At 44.5% G+C, this 23178-nt stretch overlaps 1 protein-coding gene across 4 annotated transcripts in view; it reads left to right on the top strand.

Moving 5' to 3' along the window:
* Positions 1-242: 242 nt before the first annotated feature.
* MARK1 (microtubule affinity regulating kinase 1) overlaps positions 243-23178 on the top strand; it is a 355979-nt gene continuing 333043 nt past the window's right edge. For all 4 annotated transcript variants that reach the window (XM_069233866.1, XM_069233864.1, XM_069233865.1 and 1 more), the window contains exon 1: positions 243-440. In XM_069233866.1, the coding sequence (XP_069089967.1) occupies positions 390-440 (51 nt within the window). In that variant the 5' untranslated portion in view covers positions 243-389. The remainder of the gene's footprint in view (positions 441-23178) is intronic.

Below are 23178 nucleotides of genomic sequence, written 5' to 3'. Positions count from 1 at the left end.
GAGGAGGGAGAGCCGCCTGGGCCAGGGGAGGGAGAGCCGCCTGGGCCAGGGGAGGGAGAGCCGCCCGCCTGACGCCCGACCCCCGCCGGACTGCCCCCGCCGGCTATGTGAGGCCTGCCGGGCTCTAGCTCCGTCGCACGGGCCGCGGCTCTCACCCCCCGGCCGGGGACCGCGCTCGGAGGCCGGGATGCCGCGGGTGCCAGGGCCCCGGAGGCGGCGCTAGTCCCGCCGAGGGAGCAGGAGGGCCGGGAGTGAGCGCGCGGGGCCGCCGGGGGATGCGCCGCCCGGCCTGAGCGGGGATCGCGCCGAGGGAGCTGCCGGGGGAGCCCGGGGCCACGGTATGCCCGCCCGGGGCTAGAGGCCGCGGAGCCCCGGACCCGCAGCGCAAGATGTCCACCCGGACGCCATTGCCGACCGTCAACGAGCGCGACACCGAGAACGTGAGTACCCGGGCGGGGCCTGGTGTCCCGGCTCCTCGGCCGCCCCCACGGCCTCCGCTGGCGGGTCTGCCGCCCCTGCAGCTAGGACCTCCCGTGCCCGTTACCCAGTGCAGCGTCCCCTTTAACCTCCTCTAGCATGTGTCTCCTCACCGACAACCCTGGCTGGTCGACCACCCCTCACCTGCCTCTCACACACTCTGGGGGGTAGCATCCCCTGTCCTGAATCACCTCTCGCCCTCCACTGGCATGTATTTCACTAGGAATTCTCCTGCCCAGCTGCTGCTTGCAACCTCCCCTAGCCTGACTCTCGTGGCCAGCATGTCACGGCCTGTCTCGCCTTGCAGCCTCCCCATGCCAGGCTCCAGGAGTCTGATCGTCCCGTCTTCTTGTTGCCTTCCAGGCCTGCCTGTCTTAGTCCTAGCTCTCAAGCTGGCTGCTTTGGGCTTCACTGGGCCCATTGCCCTCTTTAAGCCTTCTTTGGCTAGCCTTTCTTTGGAGACAGGTTTTATCTAGCCTGCCTCGTTGTGGCCTCCCCTGATTAAATCATGAAACTCGTTGCAATCTTTTTTGTAATCTATAGCTGATTCTCCTTGCAGATCCTCGCCCTACCTTTCCCCATTTTAACCCCCAGTTGCCTCCTCCTACTTTACTGACCATATCGTTCTCGTGTATCTCCCCGAACCTGCCGCTCCTTGCAACTTCCCCTGGCCTGCCTCGCCTTGTAACCTCCCCGGGCCCCCCACTCTTTAGAGACTCACCTGGCCTATCTCTGCTTGTAATTTCCCCTGACCTCCTTCTGCTGACAACCTCTCTTTCCTGCCTCTCCTTGAAGACTACCCCCACCCAAGCCCGCCTCCTCTTGCCTTGCCTCTGCTTGTAATCTCCCTACACCTCCTTCAGCTGGTAACCTCTCGTGGCCTGCCTCTGCTTGCAACCTCTCGTGGCCTGCCTCTGCTTGCAACCTCTCGTGGCCTGCCTCTGCTTGCAACCTCCCCTGGCCTGCAACCTCTCCTGTCTGTGTTTGTAACCTCCCCTGGCCTGCCTGTGCTTACAGGCTCCCCTTGCCTGCCCTTCCTTGCGGACTCCCCTGGCTTGCCTCGGCTTGTAACCTCCGCTGGCCTGCCTCTCCTTTCAGACACCCTTGGCCCACCTCTGCTTGTAACCTCCCCTGGCCTACCTCTGCTTGCAGACTCCCCACCCTCTCCTTTCAGACTCCCCTGACCCGCATCTGCTTATAACCTCCCTTAGCCGTCCACTGCTTGTAACGTCCCCTGCCTCTGCTTTTAACCTCCCCTGTTCTACCTGTGCTTGCAGACTCCCCTGGCCTGCCTCCTCTTATAACCTCCCTTAGCCCGCCATTGTTTGTGACCTCCCCTGGCCCGCCTCTGCTTGTAACCTCCCTTAGCCCGCCATTGTTTGTGACTTCCCCTGGCCCTCCACTGCTTTTAACCTCCCTTAGCCCTCCACTGCTTTTAACCTCCCCTGGCCCTCCTTCTAACCTCCCGTGGCATGCCTGTGCATGCAGACTCCCCTGGCCTGCCTCTTCTTATAACGCCCTTAGCCTGCTACTGCTTGTAACCTCCCCTGGCCTGGCTCTGCTTGTAACCTCCCGTGGCCTGCCTGTCTCTGCCTGCAGACTCCCCTTTCTCTGCTTGTAGCCTCCCGTGGCCTGCCTGTCTCTGCCTGCAGACTCCCCTTTCTCTGCTTGTAGCCTCCCCTGGCCTGTCTCTGCTTGTAACCTCCCCTGCCTCTCATTGTAACCTCCCCTAGCCTGCCTCTCCCTGTAGACTACCCTGGCAGCCCCCACCTCCTCCTTTTTTGCAATCAGAGGCTTCCTTGGCCTCCTGGCCTGCAGCTTCGCTTGCAACCTCCTCCCAGACTGTTGCTTCCCTTGCGGCCCACTCTTTGCCGGCTCCTTCCCTTGCAACCCCAATATCATTAGCAACTCCAAGCTGGTTTCACTCAACCTACATCACCCAGGCTCGCATTTTCTTTCTCGCCTGTATACTTTGGCTTCGTCCTGCCTCCTAGTGCCTCCGACATGTTGGCTACAGTCTCTCTTGCATGCTTCACATACCACCCCCTTGGCACTGCCTACTATCCCAGCCTGCCCGCAAAATGACCTTCGATGTGATGCCGGGGCTGCATCTCCAACCTATTGCCAACTGCGTTTACGCCTGCCCCCTCCAGCCCGCCACATTCTCCGTATTTACCCCCCCACCTTCCGCGGAGAGTCAGTGACTGGGGCAGGATGAGGACCCCTCCTCTGTCGTGGAGCTGCTGGGGTATTTATAGAGCATCTGTGACCTCACAGCCGGGGTGGGGCGGAGGCTTTACACACAACATCCCTCCTTCTGCTTCCAGGTACTGCATGGAGCCCCCACCCCAGGAGGATGGGGAGTACAGACGGCCATGTATTCATCACCCGCCCACACACCGTAAACACCAGCTCCTTTTATGGACGTTTACGCTCTGCCACCTTTAAATCCACCGTGCCCCGAGAGGTGTCGGTGCATGGCAGCCCGCGCGCCCCCGCCTGTTCCCTTTTTCCTGTAAACATCCCTTCATGGCTCCATTCATTCTAGGATTCGTTCTAAGTGTTGCATCACTTGCACAGACAGCGGGCACGTCTTCGCATTTCCTGTGCAGCCAATGCAGCGCCTTGTTTCATACTTTACCCCAGACATGCCCAGGCGCACAGCCCGCCCGTGACCTGGGGCGCCTGGACGTGGTGCGCACACAGGAGTGGCTGGGGAGTGGGACGGAGGCCTTCCAGACCTCCCCTTCACACTAGGTGCGCATCCGAGGAGGCCGATGTGGCTCAACACCTCCACACTTACACCAGAAGGTCCACCCCTGGCAGCATAGGGTGTTTGTTCCCTGTATGCAAAGACCTTGCTGTAGAAATTCTGAGTCCGCCTTGTTTTCTAATGGAATCGCCCACTTTGTGTTTTTAGCACACTCCCTGCTGTTCTTTTGTTGTTTCTGATGATGCTTAAACTGCCTGCTAGCCAGAATCGACACCTTTTTTCAATGGGAGCCCACCTGCCTCAGAATTGCATGACCTGGTATCTAAGGGGCAAAAGCCTGCTATGAGTTTGGACGTATTCAGCTCCCCCATGGCTTTTGTTTTCTAGACTGAATCTCCATCAGTGGGTCACGCATCTGTCCCTATCCTGTTTTGGATATGGTCGCCCTGTTTTATAAGCAGCATTGTTTCCTTTTATGATTGTGGGCCCCTTCTGCGAAGCCTGCCGTAGATGTGCTTGCCTTATTTCTAGCCAGTATTGCACCCTCTCTTGGTTTGGGCTCTATTTGCTGCTTCGTTGCGGGTCTTGTATGAGATACCCCTATTTCCTTCCCAGAGTGCCCTTTAAATCTCATCTCTCCCCCCCCCCCCTCACCTGCTCTGTTGCCTACCCTTGTGTTGTATTGGTCCTGTTGGAAACCAGTATGACTCATTTTTTGGATTTTGGCATTTAACGTCAGTGCTGTCTTTCGCGCATGTTTTTTTTTTTTTAATGTTTTATTTCCAAATCACAATCGCCCACATTATAGGTTGGAGCACCTCCCTGCCAGAGTATCTATGCCCTTTCATTCTGCCAGAATTGCCCACTTCGTTGATCTGGACACTTTTTTACTATTTTATTGCCTGCCTTGAACCTACTAGCCTGGTTTACTAACCAGAATAACATGTGTTAACCCGGTTGGGGACCTCGAACTGGTACTGCCATTAGTTGGTCGACTGACTGTATTTTTACTTAAATGTAATATGCTATGATGTAGTGCATAGTTATATTTGTTCCTTTCTATGCATAAATAAACAAGTTAAAAAAAGAATAACATGATGTGTGGTCTGGACACTCTCTCTCTTGTCCTATAGCCAGCCTTGAATGTGCGTGCCCTTTTTCTACCCAAAATGGCTTGCTTAGGATTTTGGTCACTCTTCCCTTCATTGTGTTTGCATACCTCTAAGGGACATCTTTAGTTTAATTGCAGGCCCATGAGTATTTTCAGTGATTTTCATTCTTTTAATGACCTAAGTCATTGTTATTTTGATTGTCCTTCCTTTATGTTTGTGTCCGAAACTCTTTTAATTTTGTTTTTTATATTAAGCGTCTGTAATATTTTGCAAGGAACCTTTTACAAATGAAATAGTAGCCGCACCTGGAACGGTGTGATAAGGTGCTTAGCATATGGCAAAAGGGATCTCTCGTGTTGTGGAATAGTGGTATGAAGATATCTGGCAAATAATATTCGCATTAGTACTTAACTGAGACAAACGGAGTAAATTGTTTGTACGTATTGTATTGTAGGGTGAAGAGAGGGGTTCAACATTACGTGTGCACCATCTATTGATGCACAACACTCTGCTCCTCAGTGCAGAGTTCATGCTCCATAAATACAGTCAACAAGTACATTATCTGTAACACAAATATATTGAAATTATTTGTATTTAATGTCGATCACGCAGTATTAATCGATATGCAACTTTTTTTTATTTAGGCTGCTTTTCTATGGAGCCGATTTTACGGTTAATAATGTCGGTTTATGAATCATAAAAGTTCATGTAAAAAGTTCAATAATGAAAAATCTTTGTTCTGTTGAGTTTGCCTACTGGTGGGTGCTGTGGCAGATGGGAGGAGGTATTCTAATCGTAATATTAGTGTGAATGCTTCTATACATTTTAACATAAGATCTGTGCTCAATAGAGCTCGCTGGTCCCAAAGCCCTCGAAAATTACAAGCTCTTCCCAACAAATTCACAGATCACCTAGATGTGTTTGTAGTGTGCGCAATGGAAGTTTAGCCAGCTAGCACACCTTCCAGGGAGACTGTGTTATAAAAATAGTGACACACACACACTTGGTGGACATTAAAGCCACTGGGCACCTTCCCTGTCACAACCTGTGAGTGTAGGGACTGGTTTTAAGAGTGGCCATGAGCTTCATTTACTTTCTCTGTGTGCCAGATAATACTGCAAGCTCATGGTTGCTCCACCCCTTTCATGCTAGGATTCCTGTAGCATGTGATGCTGACATCAATCCAGACACGCCAGTAAACATCACAGAGAACCTTGCGTGACACCTGTACTACCTCTCTGGGATATTTGAGGAGGGCATTCATTGGCTACTAGAAATGGTGCTCATTGGTACAAATTCAAACTCTTTCACCGTGTAGTTGGTGTATCAGATTTTTTAATATCAAATGTTAATATTTTTAAAAGACCAAAACAAGACTATGCACATAATACTGTCTTAACATAAGACGTCAAGCTCACATTTTCCGTACAACATATAGATAACCAGATAGATGAACACAGGCCATAATATGACCATCACTTCCCCCATATTTTCCCATGCTTCAGTTGACATCCCATTGCCACATAGATAGATTCCTAATGCTTTGCACACCAGTCCGTGCCATGCCATGCATTTAAACTCTATCCTATCCTCCCTTTATATTGTCTTCCAATTAGGTCCTATTTATCTATTCTTAAGGGTTTAAACTGCTTCCCACCAATAAACATCATAGTGATTTAATAATTGTGTGTTAAATTAGATAGCATGCCCCTCCATTTCTGCAACATTTTTGATTTTAGAGGAATCCAGCCTAGCGTAAGTGGGAAGACACAATGATGTTTAATTATCTTAAGTGAGTGTCTGTTTTCTTGTAGAAGATAAATTGGTGCTAGTGCCCTTTTTAGCAGCTACTAAAATTATATGAGTTAAATGAGATGATGGAGGTGGGAATGCGATGTGACTGCACTGGATTTGTTTGAGAGGGATGTGCTTTGAATGCTTCATGGCAGTTACTGGGACACATGATTGCTGGAATGCACCTGCTCGGCTTGGATCTCCTGATGCTTTTTAAGTTGGAGATACTGGAATTCTCCCACAACCTTGGAACTTCTGATGTTTGGCCCTTTCATTGACTCTAATCTTACTTATCTTGAGGAAGTAGACCAGTTTGAAAAGTGAATTTGAGTTGCAGGCCCTCATTATGAGGGGGTCAGAATTTTCCAGTTCTTGCTTAAAGCTCTGTTTAGGTAGAGATGGGAATTCTGAGTTGGGTGTTGTTTATTGTATCCAGTAATTACTGGGTATGTTAAATATCTCGTAGTTGCGATTAATAGCACCTATTACAAGTTTTTTGTTAATAAAATGCAGATTTTGGTGCTTACTGCATTAAACTGCGCATGGCACAGTAAAAATCTGCATTTTATTAACAAAAAACTTGTAATAGGTGCTATTAATCGCATCCAGTAAATACCATACCCGAGAGTGTCGTCGTTTATCTGGTGCCATAAAAAGCACTTGGATTCTGACAAACTCCAAAAAGGGGCAGCAGTGTAGCAGTGAAAATGCTTGGTAATCCAGTTAACAGGCATTATTGGTGATTACTGCGACATCTGTTGGTAATTACTGACAACTAAAGGCTGGTGTAATACATCTCTTGAGGTCGGAGTACAAAGCGGTTCTTTAAATCAAGATATCAGATATAAAACAGGACCTTCTTGTCCTCAGGTCTTACCCATACCCACCATTTGTCAACATTAAACCTGGTTAAGCTGGTTATGTCTCATCTTTATGGGGACACCTCTAAATGCAGCTCCAGTTCTTTATGATTAATGGTATTGCGATTGTCAGCATTCTCATTATTTATCAGCCACTTCCAGCTGTAGGCTTTGGATGCTAAGAGTAGGTGGTACTTTGCCAACAAGATGACAATATCACTACTACTGGGCAGTATGATATACCCTTTGTATTTAAAATGTGTTGCAACACTATGGCATGCAGATGCTGTATAGTGGTTCCAAGCACTTCCTCTGCTCGCATGCATGTTTTCTCATATTTGTTTTGGAGCCTAGCTACTACCAGGTTTTTTGGTGATGGCAACTTGTAGCGGGGTATTTGTGATGTGATGCTGTGTCGCCTCATAACTTAACATTTGCATTACTGGCAGGAATGTGCGATAATCGCCTTACCACCCACACACACATGCATGATACGGATAAAGTATTTTTGAGAGTGCTTGCTAGAGTCGTCTTTTCCTGCTGACTGCGTGGACCTCTACCCGCGCACTCCCGCTGTTCACCCCAGGGCGGCTGGTGCTTCCATGTCACATCAAGGCCTTGAGATGCCTTCACATCTTCCTGCGTGAAGAAAATGGACTGCGCCCCCTGCTCTCCCGGCTGTTCACTAGTGCAGAAGGTTTATCTGAAGTGGTCCTTTCGACCTTTAGCAGATTTGAGCAGTTTTGACAAATAAAACATCCTATGCTTATGAAACCCTTAAAGGCACTTTTAAACGTGTCCCGAGAAATTGCTCAATTCATAAAGCTTTCCGAAACGCAATGCAGAGTAGGCGTGTTAGGGTGTATGAGAGGCCCGGCGCTTTTTGCCCAGAATGTGCTCTTTTATCAGAAATGGAAGATTCCTGGAAGGCAGGCTTCAGCTGTTCTTTGCTGTCCCGGCATATGCCTGTAATCGGCAGTAATTTGCAGTCGCTGACATGCTCTTTGAAAGGCTGCTAGATTCAGTCAGCATGAGGGCAAGGCGCCTGCGGGCGGCTCGCATCGCATTTACTGCAGAACGTGACGGGCAGGCCCTTGCCTCGCGAGCTTCAGTGTTGAGAGCTCGCGCCCTAGGGCCAGGATGTAGGACCCTCCCGGAAGCCACGTCACCGTTGCTGTTGTCCTCACAGCGATGAAGATGTGGGACAATGTCTCGCGTGTCTTTTTCCGGTGTCTGTTAGCACAAAGCTTCAGTGGGAGTAGCAGTAAAAACATGGGCCACGCGACTAATGCAAAAATAAAGATAAGCTGCTATAACAATGTATTCTTTTGTTTTGTCAAACAAATTTATTTTTTGCTAGTATTAACATTGGATTCACTTCGGTCATAAGTCAGAATCAACAAACAGTTCTGAAAATAAAGTCTTCATTAGACTGTCTAATTATTTGGTTTTTACTTTTTCCTGTCTGCAAGCCAGCAACGAATAACGAGTCTTGAACGAATTCTTTCTTCGCCAGGTAGTTAAATAATTTTAAACTAAAGCTATACGCAGTGGTGGCTGGCACTGTGGCCTTGTTCGTGCGTACGGTGCCTAAAGTATTCAATATTCATTGTTCAGTTCTATTCTGTGACGGGTCTTTCTGTTGCGAGTTACTTTTGACAGCAGGCAAACAAAAAAATCTCCCCTTTGTGATGAACTATCTTACATTACTTGGGTCTGTGGTTGACTGCCTACGATTTCATCACTTATTGACCACTCTTGTATACCCCAGAATATATCTCAAATGTATTACAACACGTATGTATTATTACTCACATATTTTAACACTTCGTAATAAAAACAATACTTTATATCTACAACAAAGTTCACAAAATCAATCATATTCAGTGTACACCAACAATCAGAATATTGCACATCCCAGTCTCATTTCATATTGTACCAAAAGTTAATTCACACATTGATCTATTGGTCCATGTGCGAGATGAAAGGCACAGGTTTAAAATCCCAGTGGTTCCACTCCGCAGCTTATTCTTACAGGTTTGAGAAAATGAGTACTATTGAGTTGTGTAATGAAGCCTGTTGTCAGCACATAGGGAAGATTAAGTTGGATAGCGTACAATATAAGTGTAGGTATCTTTAGTTTTACATCTGTTGCTTGGTGGTTATATGCCTGCAGTACTATATTTATTTGCCTCTAAATATGTGTTTTTCGTCTACTGCATAATTAGGTGAGATTTGTTCAAATCTGGATGTAGACTCTGCACACATTTCATGCTGGCTTCTGCTCCCCCTTGCTCTTTCGTTGATATTTATATATTGTGATAGTGAATGCAATTTGTGAATAGACAGTATAATGTGAGTGGCTGGGAGAGTGAATTTGGAAAGATTTTTTCTGTTGCAACCTTTTTTTATTTAATCAATGATTTCATATGTGGCCATTGTCTTTGTTTCATAGAAAAAAAGTGACTTCCACTTATTGGTCTAGTTAAGGCATTTGTGATTTTCTGTAGTTGTGATATTGGTCTTTCATACAGCACAATGCAGAGGGTATTCTGTAACTTATTTGCTCCTTTATTTGCTTTCATTAAACTAGACAGCCAGTTTTCCCCAGTTGATTAGTCACAGTGGTGGCTTTAACTGACTCAGATAATTTGGTATTTCATGTTCATCACTAAGTTGAATTGTATGCCACAAAAGAAAGGGAGGTGGGTGGCGGGGGGGCAACAAAGGAGTTGGGCGGTGTCTAATTTGCAGGAAAAATGAGAGAAAAACAGGTTCAGAGAGCAACGGATAAACGGGGTAGAAGAGTGGGGATTCAAAAAGGAGAACGAGGGAAACTGAAAGGGGAAGCAGCACATGAGAGAGTAAAAAAACACATGCACTCCCTTGAAGTGCAGAAAGTAATACACACATGTAGTTCATATAATGTAAGTAATGTTAGCAATAGTAGAATACAAGTCCACATATCAGAACATCATGGTGAAATGCTCCTTGCTCGGTCAGAAACAAGAATAGGGAGTAAAACCATTGATCAAGAGGAGACAACTGAGATAAACAGCAAAGGCATCCAGCCATTAGCAAGGGGCTCACCCAAAGCCCACTCTAAGTATATTGTAAACAGTAGCTGTGGCCGGCAGTCAGCTTACTTGATGCCAGTATCTGAATCCTGATTGAGTTGTATGTTCCATGATGATGGGTAAGATGTGACATCTCACAGGCCGAGAGTAACACACCCAAATTTCTCTAGATCTAATTACTATAGTTTTGAACAAGATTAAGTTTTTCAGACAGGTGCTAGGTAAAGATTTCAGTGTGACTGCTGATAGCTACTCTAGTACTATGATTATGCTCTACAAGGATTCTTAGTTGCTGGGCCTAATAGTATTGTCAGGTCTTTAGAGTCCTATCCCCAGTTCCTGACAGTCTGAAGCAAGTGTGTGTTTGTTCAGGAAAGTATCCTTATTCACGCATCATTACAAAACTCCAACACCTATAAGGGAGGAGCACCACAAAACCGTTGTAGATTTTGATCCCATTCTGTTTTCTAAAAGCCGTGTGGTGTAGCGACATGTGGGTCAGACAAAGACCAATGAATCAGATTCTAAAATAAGAGTAACAAGGAAAGCTCCACTTTCTGCTGGGTACGAAATTGTGACAGAGAAGGTGCATCTGCATGTAGCATTGTTCCTTTCAAGAAGACGAGGGCACACAAAACCCATTGGCTGTTTGTATGAATGCATTGTTTATTACAAGAGGGTCATCCAAAGCGAGTCTTGTTGCACAGTGTTCTACAGTTCAGGTCTTTCTTGGATGCCTTGTCATCGGATCAGTTGTAACGAACATTAAGATAACCTGGAAAAGAGTTGGTGGAAAAGGTGCATTTTCAGGAACTTTCTAAATATTTTTGATGATTAGCTCTCAGGCCTTATTCTTGAGCGTTAGATAAAGAAGCCCCATTTCCTGGTTAAGAGCTGCCTCTCAATGTTGTTATAAAAAAGGGGGCAACTGTAACCATGCGTGCAACAAATTAATATAGGGTTCATTGATTTATTGTCTCCTCTGGACCACACTCCATTTTGCTACAAGTTTTCAGAGTTTGGAGATACCTGAAGCTGAGATTTATGGTGCGATTGTAGACAGAATTCAATTTCAATAAGAAGTGCGGGCACTTGCCCTCAAAGGCTTTGTGTCTGCACTAATATACTTAAAATGGCTTTCTCCTTTCCACAAAGGGCAACTGTAGTCCTTTTATAGTGGGTATTGTGTGCACGCTTTTTCAGGTTGATTAATTTCTATCAACCTGTTTAAAAAAAAATAAATAATAAATTATGCTGAATGTTTTTTTCTTTTTATCCACATTTATATGGTTTCTTAATCTAAGCACAACAGAACCAATGATCTTGATAGTTGCATATGATGGTTGGTTAGAAGATAATGGAGTACCTTACTTATCCTGTTTCAGTTGGAAGATTAACCTTTGCTACAATGTTTTAATTGGGGGCCGGAGCATGCAAGGGTGAAGGATAACTTGAGACATAAAGGAAACATGTTCTTTTTATTATCTTCGCCAGGAGAACATCAACCAAAAGACACTTAAGTTACTGTTTTCTTTCACACTTATAGCATCCTCTAAAATTCACTTCCCTCCCGTTCCCCCTCCTGCATTTGATGATCAACCTGGATGAGGCTTTGTGATGAGCACCCTAGCCATCAACAACTAGAAAGATGACATTTTGCATCCAGACTTTCTTCAACAAAAACCTGTACACACGTTTTTTACGAAGCAGCCCTTCTTGACGATGCTGTTGACTCTCTCAGCCAGTGCATTAGCCTGTGAGTTATACAAGGCTATCCAATTACACTCGGTTCCGCTTCTTTGCAAAAAATCTTCTGGCAGCCATAGCTACACGTATACGCTTGTCAGTGACTACAGGTAAATTCAGTCACTTGCCTGAACACTTTCTTCAGAATCAGTATATAGTAGCTGGTGAGCTATCGAACTCAACATCACCAGAATTGAAAGCATAGTTCTGCCAGGGTTCATCTGATAAATGTGCTCTACACACGGCATTTTTATGTTGTACATTGCCCATTACTTTTAAGATATCCTCTACTCATTCACATGATCCTCCATATTTTGATCCCTTCCGCACTACCATTATAATACCAAAAATATTTTCTTTGTTGCTGTCATCCCCAAATGGCTTTCATAATATTTACTCAACAGTCCGTGCTTTACTCCCAGTGGGGATGGTAGTTTCTTAATTCACTCCTATATCTTTGGCAAGAGGTGACTATCAGTTTGTAACAGTAATCAGATTATTTGTTTTTTTTATTTTATGTTTTATTTAGTGATTTCAACATATAAAGTAACAGAGCATTAAACGTATCCCAGGACAATGCATTGCACTATAGTAGAGAATGTACTTGATAGAGAATATAATCAGTTGATCAGGTTGACTAGGCAAAGACAGTATCAGTCAGAAAGCCATTTCTGAGCAGACTGACTAACTCTCTGGGACATCGCCATTCACAACAATCATTCATCCAACAACAGGTTCATATTAATGTAAATCAGACGCAAATACATAGTGTCTGGGCACCTCCCCAAGTTGAGGGGCAGCATTGATGTTCAGTCTGGACTCTGCCTCCACTAGTGAGCAGGGCACTTGACAGGCTCAGGGGCGTCTTATATAAGTAGGGGGTCACATTGGTCTGCTCGTAAGTGGGAGCAAGAGATAAGTGTCCAGTTGTTTTTGGCAATATGAGAGGTCATGAAGCCATGTTTTCAAAGCAGGTGCATGTTTCTTCCCCCTGTGGCAGGCAACCCTCCTTTTTGCCATCAGTAGCACAATAGACACATACCAGTGTACCTCATGTGGTATATTGATTGTGCATCTCCAAAGGGGCAAGTTTTTGAGATGGTGTCACTGTCAGACCAATCATTTGGTATAGAGTATGGAATATCTTAGTCCAGTAATTACCTATAGGTGGGCACAACCAGGCACCATGGATAAAGTCTGTGTCAGTTGCACCACAGCGAGCATACCTGGAATCCGACTGCAGACCCATGCATTCAATTTAAGTGGTGTGCACTACACCCAGTGTAGGAATTTAAAGTGTTTAAGCCAGCCATTGGGGGCCAGGACTGTAATCTGCAAGCAACAGAATGTCCATTCTCTATTGGCCCCCACTTCACCTATATCCACTTCCCGTGCTTTCCTGGCACAGATGTTACTGGTGGGGCTGCAGCCTGTGTTGTTACGTATAATCTAGTAACCATGTGCTTTCAAGACCCAGCCATCAGCATGGCTGCTAGTGCTAGGCACTCGGGTGGGGGGAGGTGCAGGGGGAGAGAAGAGGGGTACCTTCGGGAAAGTGGGATAGCACTCCCTTCAGAGTGCACATATCCGTAAGTAAAGAAATGTGTCTAGATCTGAGTCCCCTTCACACTCCGTCACCACAGAGGTAGCCAGGGATTCACCATATTCGGGAATAGGTCACCGTTGGTTTACCCCCCCCACCCCCCCCCACCCCCCCCAGCTGTCAGTCTACCTAGTATTTTTAAGCCATGGGTGATAAATGATAGAAAAGTGTGTGAGGGCCTGATTTGGTGAATGTAGTGTAGCTCAACCATACCACTTGTGCATGCCCTCCCAAACCATTTGTGTTTGTTACTGTGTGGATCTCGGCGTGCTTGCTTTTCAGCACCTGCCCAATTAGTGTGGTGGGTGGGACTGAGAAGGCTACATTATGCTCAATAGCAAGATGTGCCATATAGGGTGGAGGGTGCAGCCAGTGCATATTGGGCTTGTGGGCAGTGGTAATATAATTTGAATTTGACTCATGACAGTTTACCTGCTTATGAAAATTTAATAATGAGGAACTTGAGTGTGTTGAAGAAATGCCTGTTCAATAGGATTGATATGTTGTTAAATAAATATAGGATCTTATGTAAGAGAATCATCTTCATGAGGGCAATTCTACCATGCAGGGAGAATGGAAGTCTAATCCACTTTGATACTTGCTCTTCTATTTTTGCTATGGTAGTGCATACTTTTCAGTTGTTATGGTCTCCTTGTTGCAACTAACCCAAATGCCAAGATACCTTATGGATGTCTGGCACTATGGGATGGGATAGTTAAGCGTCTGTTCCTTCATTGCCGGTGTAAGAGGTAGTATAGCTGAATCATTCAAGTTGATTGCTATTCTTGAAATTATTCAGAACAGCTTAATTTTTTTTATAAGAGGGGTGAGGTTTCTGAGGAGGTTGCAGGTAGGGTGTAATGTCATCAGCGTAAAGGGTTGCCATTAAGTTGCGTGGAGAAAATGCAATGGCTCTGTGCCCACGCAATTTCTGAATAGCGCAGGCCAGGGTGTCTTTTGCCATGGCTAATAGAGTGGGGGCTTGGGACATCTCTTCCAGGAGCCTTGTTGGTTCTCGAGTGGCTCAGATGTCAGGCCATTTACTAGTACTCTAGCCCTAGGGGTGGTGTATAGCAGTTATTAATTAGGAATTGTGAACCCCATGTGGCATTGCACAACAGACAAGCAGCCCCACTCAACTGACTCAAACTCCTTTGTGGCATCCAACAGGACCGCCACTGCTTTGTGTTCTGGACCAATTTGGTGCAATAGTGCGAATAAAGTTATGAGATTATGGGAAGTGGATCTATCAGGTATAAAATCTGCTTGGTCCGGGAGAACCACATAGGGTATCAAGGGTAAGATTCTGTTTGCGAGGATTTTGGCAAAGATCTTTGAGTTACTGTTTATAAGCGAGAGTGACCTGTAAGAATCTGGATAATCACTCATCAGATAAATTGTATCTCCCAGAAATACAATTCGTCAGATTTCTTATCTGCAAACACTACAGATGTTGCCCTAAAAGACAAATCAATTATTGCTATTCATTCAGTCTTCTCTTACACATTGAACTACACCACATAATTTATACATAATGAGCATATACTTACTTTTTATGAGAATTTTATGTGAGAAGCCCTTTACAGATCCCAATCTTTCTTCAACCACAACCTTATTCTTCTTAAAAATCTGGTTTAAATGTTCATTAGGACCGTTAGAGAAAAATTCTAACCTTCCCTTGATATTGCCTCCAAAATTCAGTGTGTTCCATTACTATGGCCCTCATTCCTCAAAAACCACCCAGAAGAAGCAGCCATATTTTGCAGCACTTCCAGCGGACTTCACTCATCTTTCCCTTCAAGTGGTATTGTCTGCTGGGTAGGAAGGTCTTGTGGTACTTCACTGAAGGCACATTCTAGAACTGGCTCACTCTGCCCTTTTCACATTAAAAGGTCCCCCTGGAGTCCATCCGAACTACAATAGCAATTTTGACAACTTTGGTGAACTATGCAATCCTTTCTCAGGTGTAGCTGAATGTAGCCCAATGGAGCCTTCAGCAATGCTTCAATCGTGTCACAAAAACATTTTGGGCCAGTGTTACCAGTTACCCATGGTTTATATTTATTATCTCTACCCCTTTTTCTAGTCCCAGCACTAAGACAATTTGAAGCAGAGATACAAAGAAATGTAGGACTAGTTTAACTCCTACTCCTGTAGAACCACTAAATATTCTTAAGGGCCATAGTGAGTTTTCACACTAATATAACATGCACATAACACGGGACTAACATAGAAATATCCAGGGAAAGTTTGTATACCCTTAGTACACATTGAGGGGGCTGAGCCTTCTTTGAACTTTTAATATTAGGAAGTTTGTCATTTTGAGGCTAATTCACAAAGATGTTTGAGTACAGTGCCTACCATGTACGCCCGGAAAGAAACACCTTTTCTCAATACCTACTTTTGTTCATCTTTTCACATATAAGCTTTGATAAAGTCTAGAAGACGAAACACGTGTCGGCTGCTGGCTATATTTTGGATTGATTGGGATACATGTGGTCTTTGACCTGAATATTTACCACACCTATTCACCCTGTCAATAAATGTCTAGTTTCATCCGTGTTTTGGACTTCGACTCTGATTGAACGACCACTTGGATCAACCACACAGATCTGTTTTTGGTGTGCCCTGGCTCTTTTTCATACATTTCAGGTATTGGAGGTGCTTACCTGCGAGGAAGAACGTGGATCATTGTTTTGCCAATTACCTCTGCATAACGTAAAGCTGCAGTGCTTGTGGACTGATATAAAATGTACCAGACCTAAAATGCACTCCAGGAATGTTTCTGTGCTGTGAACACTGCCACAAATAAACCACCTCACTACAAACAAAGCTTTAAACTCTCCATTGGGCACAGCAGTCACCTCCCATGTTCAGGGTGTTTGGTTGAACCAGCTCCTCTCCAGCCACTGACTTCCACAAAAATGTGTAAATATAAAAGGCAGCTCGTGGAGCTGCAGTCCCCTGTGCAGTTTTAAAAGCATATGGTTGGCGAGGACTTTACAAACATAACAAGCTTATGCTTCTTAAATTGCTGATGGAGTCTTCACTTCCACGCAGTCTGTATGTTTACATGCATCAGAAAACCTACAATGCAGGTCACAGGTGTGTGCAGTGGGGGAGGAGACTACTTCAGGATGTTCTTTTATGCAGTCAGAGCATTTCTGATGGGGTTGCTTTATGTTATGTTACTTAACTTTATAAAGTGCATGGCTACCTGAAGGCCTCCCAGCGCCAACGGACGATCCCCTGACTAAGATGGAGAGACGGCTAGGTCTAAAATAGCCAGGTTTTCAGTGCCTTTCGAAAATAAAATTTGTGACTAGTTAGGTGGAGCCTAAGGGGAAGGGAGTTCCACAGTTTAGCTCCCAGATAGGCCATCGTGGCACCGCCCCATCTGGCTTTTTTGACTAGGTAAAGTGGCTAATGCTGCAGATGCCGACCTAAGGTCTCTGGTAGGCTTATAGAAGGATGCCAGGGTCTTTAACAGAGGAGGGCCTGTGTTATACAATGACCTGTGAATACAGCATAGTCTTGAATGTTATGCGCTGGTCCACTGGGAGCCAATGAAGAGATGGAAGGGCTGGTTTTACAGAAGTATGCCTAGGAATTTCTAATGGGAGGTGAGCCACAGCATTTTGTACCACCTGCAATTTCCTTTTCACATATTTGGGGGAGCCAAGAAATAGTCCATTACCATAGTCAAGTCGGGACAAAATGATCGTCTGGGTAATAAGCCTTTTCGCAACTGATGGGAGTATTGCGAGGACCTTCCTTAAGAGTCTCATTAGTCCAAAGCAAATGAAAGAGATTTTCTTAGCATGCTGTTCCAGCGTGAGCTGGGGGTCTAGCCAAGTTCCTAGGCTTTTGATATATTTCTTAGGGGGAGGCAATTCCCCCAAGGAGCCTGGCAGCAGAGGATTCTTACCCGGGCCAGGATATTGGCCCAAATTCATTATCTCTGTTTTGTCACCATTTAGTTGGAGCATACTATCAGTCATCCATCCTGATATTGCCTGTAGGCAGGAGGACAGAGAAGGTCCCTCCGAGGCTGAGTTCGTGGAAAATGAGACCACCATTTGGGTATCATCTGCATAGGAAACAATGGAAAGTCCAAATAATTCCACCAGCTCAGCCGGGGGGGGACCATATATATATTAAATAGCGTGGGGCTGAGTGAGGAGCCCTGTGGCACACCGCAACTACAGTCAAACCTGTCAGAGAAGTATGATCGGTCGAGGACCTGGAATGACCTACCCTCTAAAAATGAGGTAAGCCAGCTAAGTGCTAGACCCTCAATTCCAATCTCCTTCATCCTTTGACCAAGCACATGATGATCTACTGTGTCAAAAGCAGCATTGAGAAGTATAACAGCCGTAACGTGACCCTGGTCCATGCGCTTCCTAGCCTCTTCCATGACGGCTATCAAGGCTGTTTCAGTGCTGTGAAGGGGTCTAAAACCCATCTGAGTAGGATGAAGGATATTGTTATCCTCCAAGAACATAGTCAATTGAGTATTAATATGTTTACCTGATATTTTGGAGGGGATGGGTAACAACGATATTGCTCTATAGTTCTTGAGCACTGTGGCATCCAGATTGGGTTTCTTTAACAGCGGCTTGACTATAGCATGTTTCCATGGACCGGGGACAGTGCCCCTAGATAATGAGGCATTCAATAGTTCAGTCAGGACCGGAACAATAGCAGAGGTCCCCCGAGCTAGTATATAAGGAGGAGCCAGATCCACTGGAGATCCTGATATGAGAGAAGTAAGGAGCGAGGCAACCTGATCCTGTGAGAGAGGGGTAAATTGAGAGCTAGTGGCTACACACTTGTCGGAAAGGTTAACCTGACCTTCCGACATAGCCTTACTCTTAGGAAAGTTCGAATAAATGTAGATGATTTTTTGTTGAAAGAACAAGGCCAAGTTGTTGCTGTGCTCTTCCGAAGCTTCCGTTGAGTCCCCATCTAGGGGAGACTGAAGAATTTAATTTGGCATAGTTTCTGCCTTCCTTTTAATTGTCTTAGTTTTGACATCGTCCCCATTATGTGGCTAAAGGAAATTCAGAGAGAGGTTTGTGCTTGGGTACAGGTTAAACCTGAACAAAAACTCTAAGAAGTTTGCTCTTTTGACATTGAAAAGTCTGTTCATTGCATCCTTTTATATACCACTAACATTTCACTGTGACTGGTGACTTCAAGGTTCTGTCCAGATGTCGGTGACGGTGTGTGTTTTAAGTTATTTAAAGGGCAGCACTGTGAGATGTATGGAGGGTTCCTCTGCAAACATGCCTTGGTCTGGAGTGGAAATATCCTGGAAGGATCATCATGCCTACCTGTCATCACTGAATGATTTGGAGAGTACAGCACTTGAAATGGAGCCTTGGCGTTTGAGGTTAGGCTGATCTTGGAGCAGAGGAAGTTGAATCTTTACTAAATGTATTGTGACTCACCTGTAGCTCTGTGGTAGAAGATGAGTATCTGGTTTAATGTTGATGAAATGGGCTCTATTAGTCTGAGTAATGTTTGGACAAACTCTTAACAAAATATTGGCAAATTCTGGTAAAAGTCAAAGTGGAAGAGTTGGAGCACTTATCTTCCTCCTTTTTTTCTTTCTTTTTGCTTTTTTATAATTTCCCAAGTTCAAATAAAATGCAATAATTCTAGTCCATTAGAATCAGGCAGCATCATAGATTGAGGGATTTTTCAGTTGTTGAAGAGTCTTCAGGCAGGTACAGCACTGTTATATTGTCCTCCGTACAATATTCACTAGAGGAACGTAATTACTCCATTGTTTCTTACCCTCACCAACTCGTTCACTTATCTCTATCTCTTATGGTAGCATCACATTCCTCTCTTTTTTTCTTTGGTTTCTAATCAGTATCAATTTATTAAAGTTCCCTGCCTTTTCACAAATCTCTGTTTATATTTCGCACTTGCTTCTTTTTTTTAAATCAAGCGTCTTATGCCTACTCCAACCATATTGTAGAGGCCACTCCAACCCTCTTGCGAAGGTCTAGTGTCAGGTGAATCTGTACCTCCCAGAGAACTGCAGTCCGCTTCGCCACATACTCTGCTGTATTTTGTCCATTTTTAGGTCGAGTGCGCAAGCGCTCTGGCGTGTTGTAACCGATCTGTGGCCTTTTAACCACGCCCACTGCACACCCATCACTCACTTGTTCATGGGCTTGCCTTTCAAAAATCCTTTGTTATCATTGGTAAATGCTTTACATTTGTCCCTCCTTGTGCATCGACCCTGTTACATGGATAATTGCACTTTTGCCGATACATTTGACTACGAACAAACTTCTTTTTCTTTTTGTATGTCTCCTTCATGCTCACGCTCATTGCGGCCTTGGCGCTTTGAATTGGTTCGCTTATGTCAACTGTTTTACTTTTCATTTTGAATTTGTGGGAAGAAAAGTCCAGTTAGGAATGTACAACGCTAACAGCTCTAACTCGAGCACACGCGAGACCCATTGCATTGCAAATGCTTGTTGTATTTTTCATATGGACAACAGCCTTTTGCTAGTGCCGCCTCTGGGACTGCAAACCTTCTTTTTCATTTATCCCGTTCTCTTCCAGTATTATGCCTAATAAGCACTGTTTTACTAGCAACTCTTCTGTGACTGGTCGCTGCCTTACCATTGTGTTAGACCAAAAGATATGTGTATGTAGACAGCTTAATGTCATATCTAAGGAAGCTACAATGGCGCTGCTGCATGTTTAGAAGTTACAGGAGTGTTCAGGACATATGCGTTTCTGCATTGTCTGTCAAATAAATTCTGTGTTATTAAATATTTTCTTAGCTTGCTGTCATGACTCATTCTGCTCCTTTATTGTGTGATTGGTTCCAGACACTTGGCACTACATCTGATTTTAGCCATTGTCATCGTCCCCCCTCTTTTAGGATTAAGGGCTTGATAAAGAGTCACCAACTGTTGTAACCCACGGCTGCGTTTAGCGTTGCTGTCATTGTTTGCATAGGTTCTGGGGCTTCTGGGAAAAGGTCTTTACACCGCTCACAGCTTGTGCAATTTTCTCATACTGCAAAAGCTGACCATGACCTACCCCATTCATCTTCTTGCTTGATGGGAAGCATATGGATGCAGTCTACATAATATACAAAAATGCCTTAAGTATACGTGGTCGCAATGCGTGTAAAGATGAATTATTGTACCAAGAACATGACTAGACTTTGTTAGTGGGATATCAGATTTAATAAAGAAAGTAGTAGTGTGGAACTTATATTTGTCCCCAAGATCTTTGATGACAATGTCATAGACAGGTGTGGTTTTATTTCAAATAATGCCACATACCTCTCTCTGTGTTACGTGGGACTTTTCTGTGCTGTCTTGTAATGGTTGTAAAAAATGTGCTGTCACTGTTATAGATTGTGTGCATACCACTTGTGAAATGAGGTTTTAATGTGTGATTAGTTACCCAAGCTTAAAACCATCATGCTACTGGCAGCATTGCTGTCCTCGTGTATTTCTGAATGAATGTACCAAATTGCATTTATTCAGTGCTTCATATCTGTTCTGGGTGGTGGCATGTATTAGCATGCTACGCTGTAAGGGAGTGCTTTGTTGGATGAGTGTGGAGTTGCAGCGTGGCCTTTAAGAGAACCATTTTAGAGTCGAGCGTAATTATCCAGCGTCGTGTTTTTATTCTAAGATAGGTTGCTGCACTTTGAGTGGTACCGAGGTAAGAACGAGTGATGTGTACAACACACGTGCTTTATTATAAATTACGTAATCTGATGGTTATGGTCATGGCCTCTGTGAGATATTTTTGTGTTGCTTGCGCTAGGTAGTAGTGAATATACGTTTTTTTTGCTGTGGTTGGGTTATTGCACTTTGCTTGAAGTAGAGTAAAGCATGGAAGATATATGTGCATCTGTGCCTATCATCCTTTGTAGTGATATGTTCTTGTTCATAAGTGAGATTTGTCCAATATCATGTTACTTTTCATATTTTCTTCTTTGTCAATTTTGTTTGTTGCTCATTGTGAATCTCTATTGTTAGTTTGAAAATATCCATAGCTTTACTACAGCTTTAAATTTCTGATGTTCTTCGATGTTTCTTGCCTTTGCATTAAGAAGGTTTTTGGGCTGTTATGAATAAGAAGGTTCCATTGGTATGTTTTTCCTGTAAGATGAGATCCTCAGCCTAGGTACTTGTCTTGAATGGAGTGTTCTGTTTGGTGAACTGTCTTTAGTACGTACCTTGGATGAAGGAATGACCCTTTCCTCTGAAAGCCCTTTGGATAATGCAGAGGGCCTTAAAGGCAGAGCGCCTGGCAATGGGCAGCCACTAATGTACTTGGCGCACTGGTGTGATATGTTGCCATGGGTGTAGGTTTGTGAGCTCCCTTACTGCTTTGTTTTTTGGGACAAGGCTTTGGTGATGTGACCTGCAGTTAATGCAGCTAGCCTCAATGGGAAAAGAGGTGTTGGACTGTTCCCTTTCTGTAAAAGGTACTTCTTGTGACTTGATTCACTTCAGGGACCATTTAAAGGTTGGAGTCCACTATCACTCGGTGGTTTCCCACTTCAGTTGATATCAGTGGTGGTGTGTATAGTTCCTTGGCCCAGATGGTGGTAGTATGGTAGGTAGTGCCTCCATTTTTTTTTTTTCTTACAGGTCACGATCTCCTTTATGTAGAAATTAGGTATTGGACGGCTGCTGATCACCCATTCCTCAACGGCACAGAGATAGTAGTAAAGTCTTGACAAGTTAAGGGTTTTCCAGTTTTAATATCATCAGTATTGCTTTAGTAGGTTATTTTGAAGGAATTGACCAGGATAGCAAGGGTTATGAGGCAGAGTTGAAAAAGATCATCAGGTGATTGAATCTTTTGGTACTTCACTATCTGTCATGAATGGCAGTAACTAGACTGCGCTGCTCCTGCCTTGACAGGCAAATGAGATTCAGTTTAAGATTCCTTCTCGAATGTCTGGTTCCTCTAGTATCAGTAGTAAAGTGTGATGATGGACAGCATCAAAGGGGGCAGGTGTAGATGGAATTAGAAGTTATAATGCAGCCTTCAATAGGTGTTAAATTTACAAGTGTTGTAATAAGAATCCATGTTCTTGGAGAGACCTGCTCATTCCTTTGTACGCATGCATATTCTTTCTTCATTTAAGTTACACAGGTCTACAGAGGTTTCTCCTGGGAAGGTGGGTGATCAACATAAATGGATAACTGGGGAATTGGGGGAGAAATAGTGTGACCACATTCATCTAAATGTGATCAGTCTTTCAGGGGGGAGAAATATGAATAGTACTGTGGCCCTGTTCCACACTCTAGCCCTGAGCCACCCTGTCCTTTCTGTCCTCATTCCCTCAACCGAGTGCTAGAATGGTTGTGGCAGTAACCTGGTTAAAAATTCAAGGACCTGGGCGAATGTTTCTTCTGTTGTGGCGCCAGAGAGCTAAAAATATCTACTGAATGCCTACTAGAACAATCTCTTTTTATTGTATTAGTTCATAGTACACACATTCCTTTTTATTTATCAGCAGAATAGAATATTGCTCAAACAGACAACGGGCGATAAGGAGAGGTTAGGATAAATTAATAACGATGCCATGGTGATTAAATTTCACACACAAGATTGATGTTTGGGAAGTGTGTGCCTTTGGTTTAAATAGATTTGTTTTTATAAGAAACATTCCGAGAGGAGCGCAGTCCTTTTTTTATTCGAAAGAATTTTCCTCACGTGTTGATGGTATATTGGTAATAAAGTCTTTGAATAGGCGCCTTAGGGACTCTAAGAAAATGAATTGTTTGAGTCC

Source organism: Pleurodeles waltl, chromosome 5 (assembly GCF_031143425.1).
Source record: "Pleurodeles waltl isolate 20211129_DDA chromosome 5, aPleWal1.hap1.20221129, whole genome shotgun sequence".
Lineage (NCBI taxonomy): Eukaryota > Metazoa > Chordata > Amphibia > Caudata > Salamandridae > Pleurodeles > Pleurodeles waltl.
This window is presented reverse-complemented; position numbering and strand designations above follow the sequence as displayed.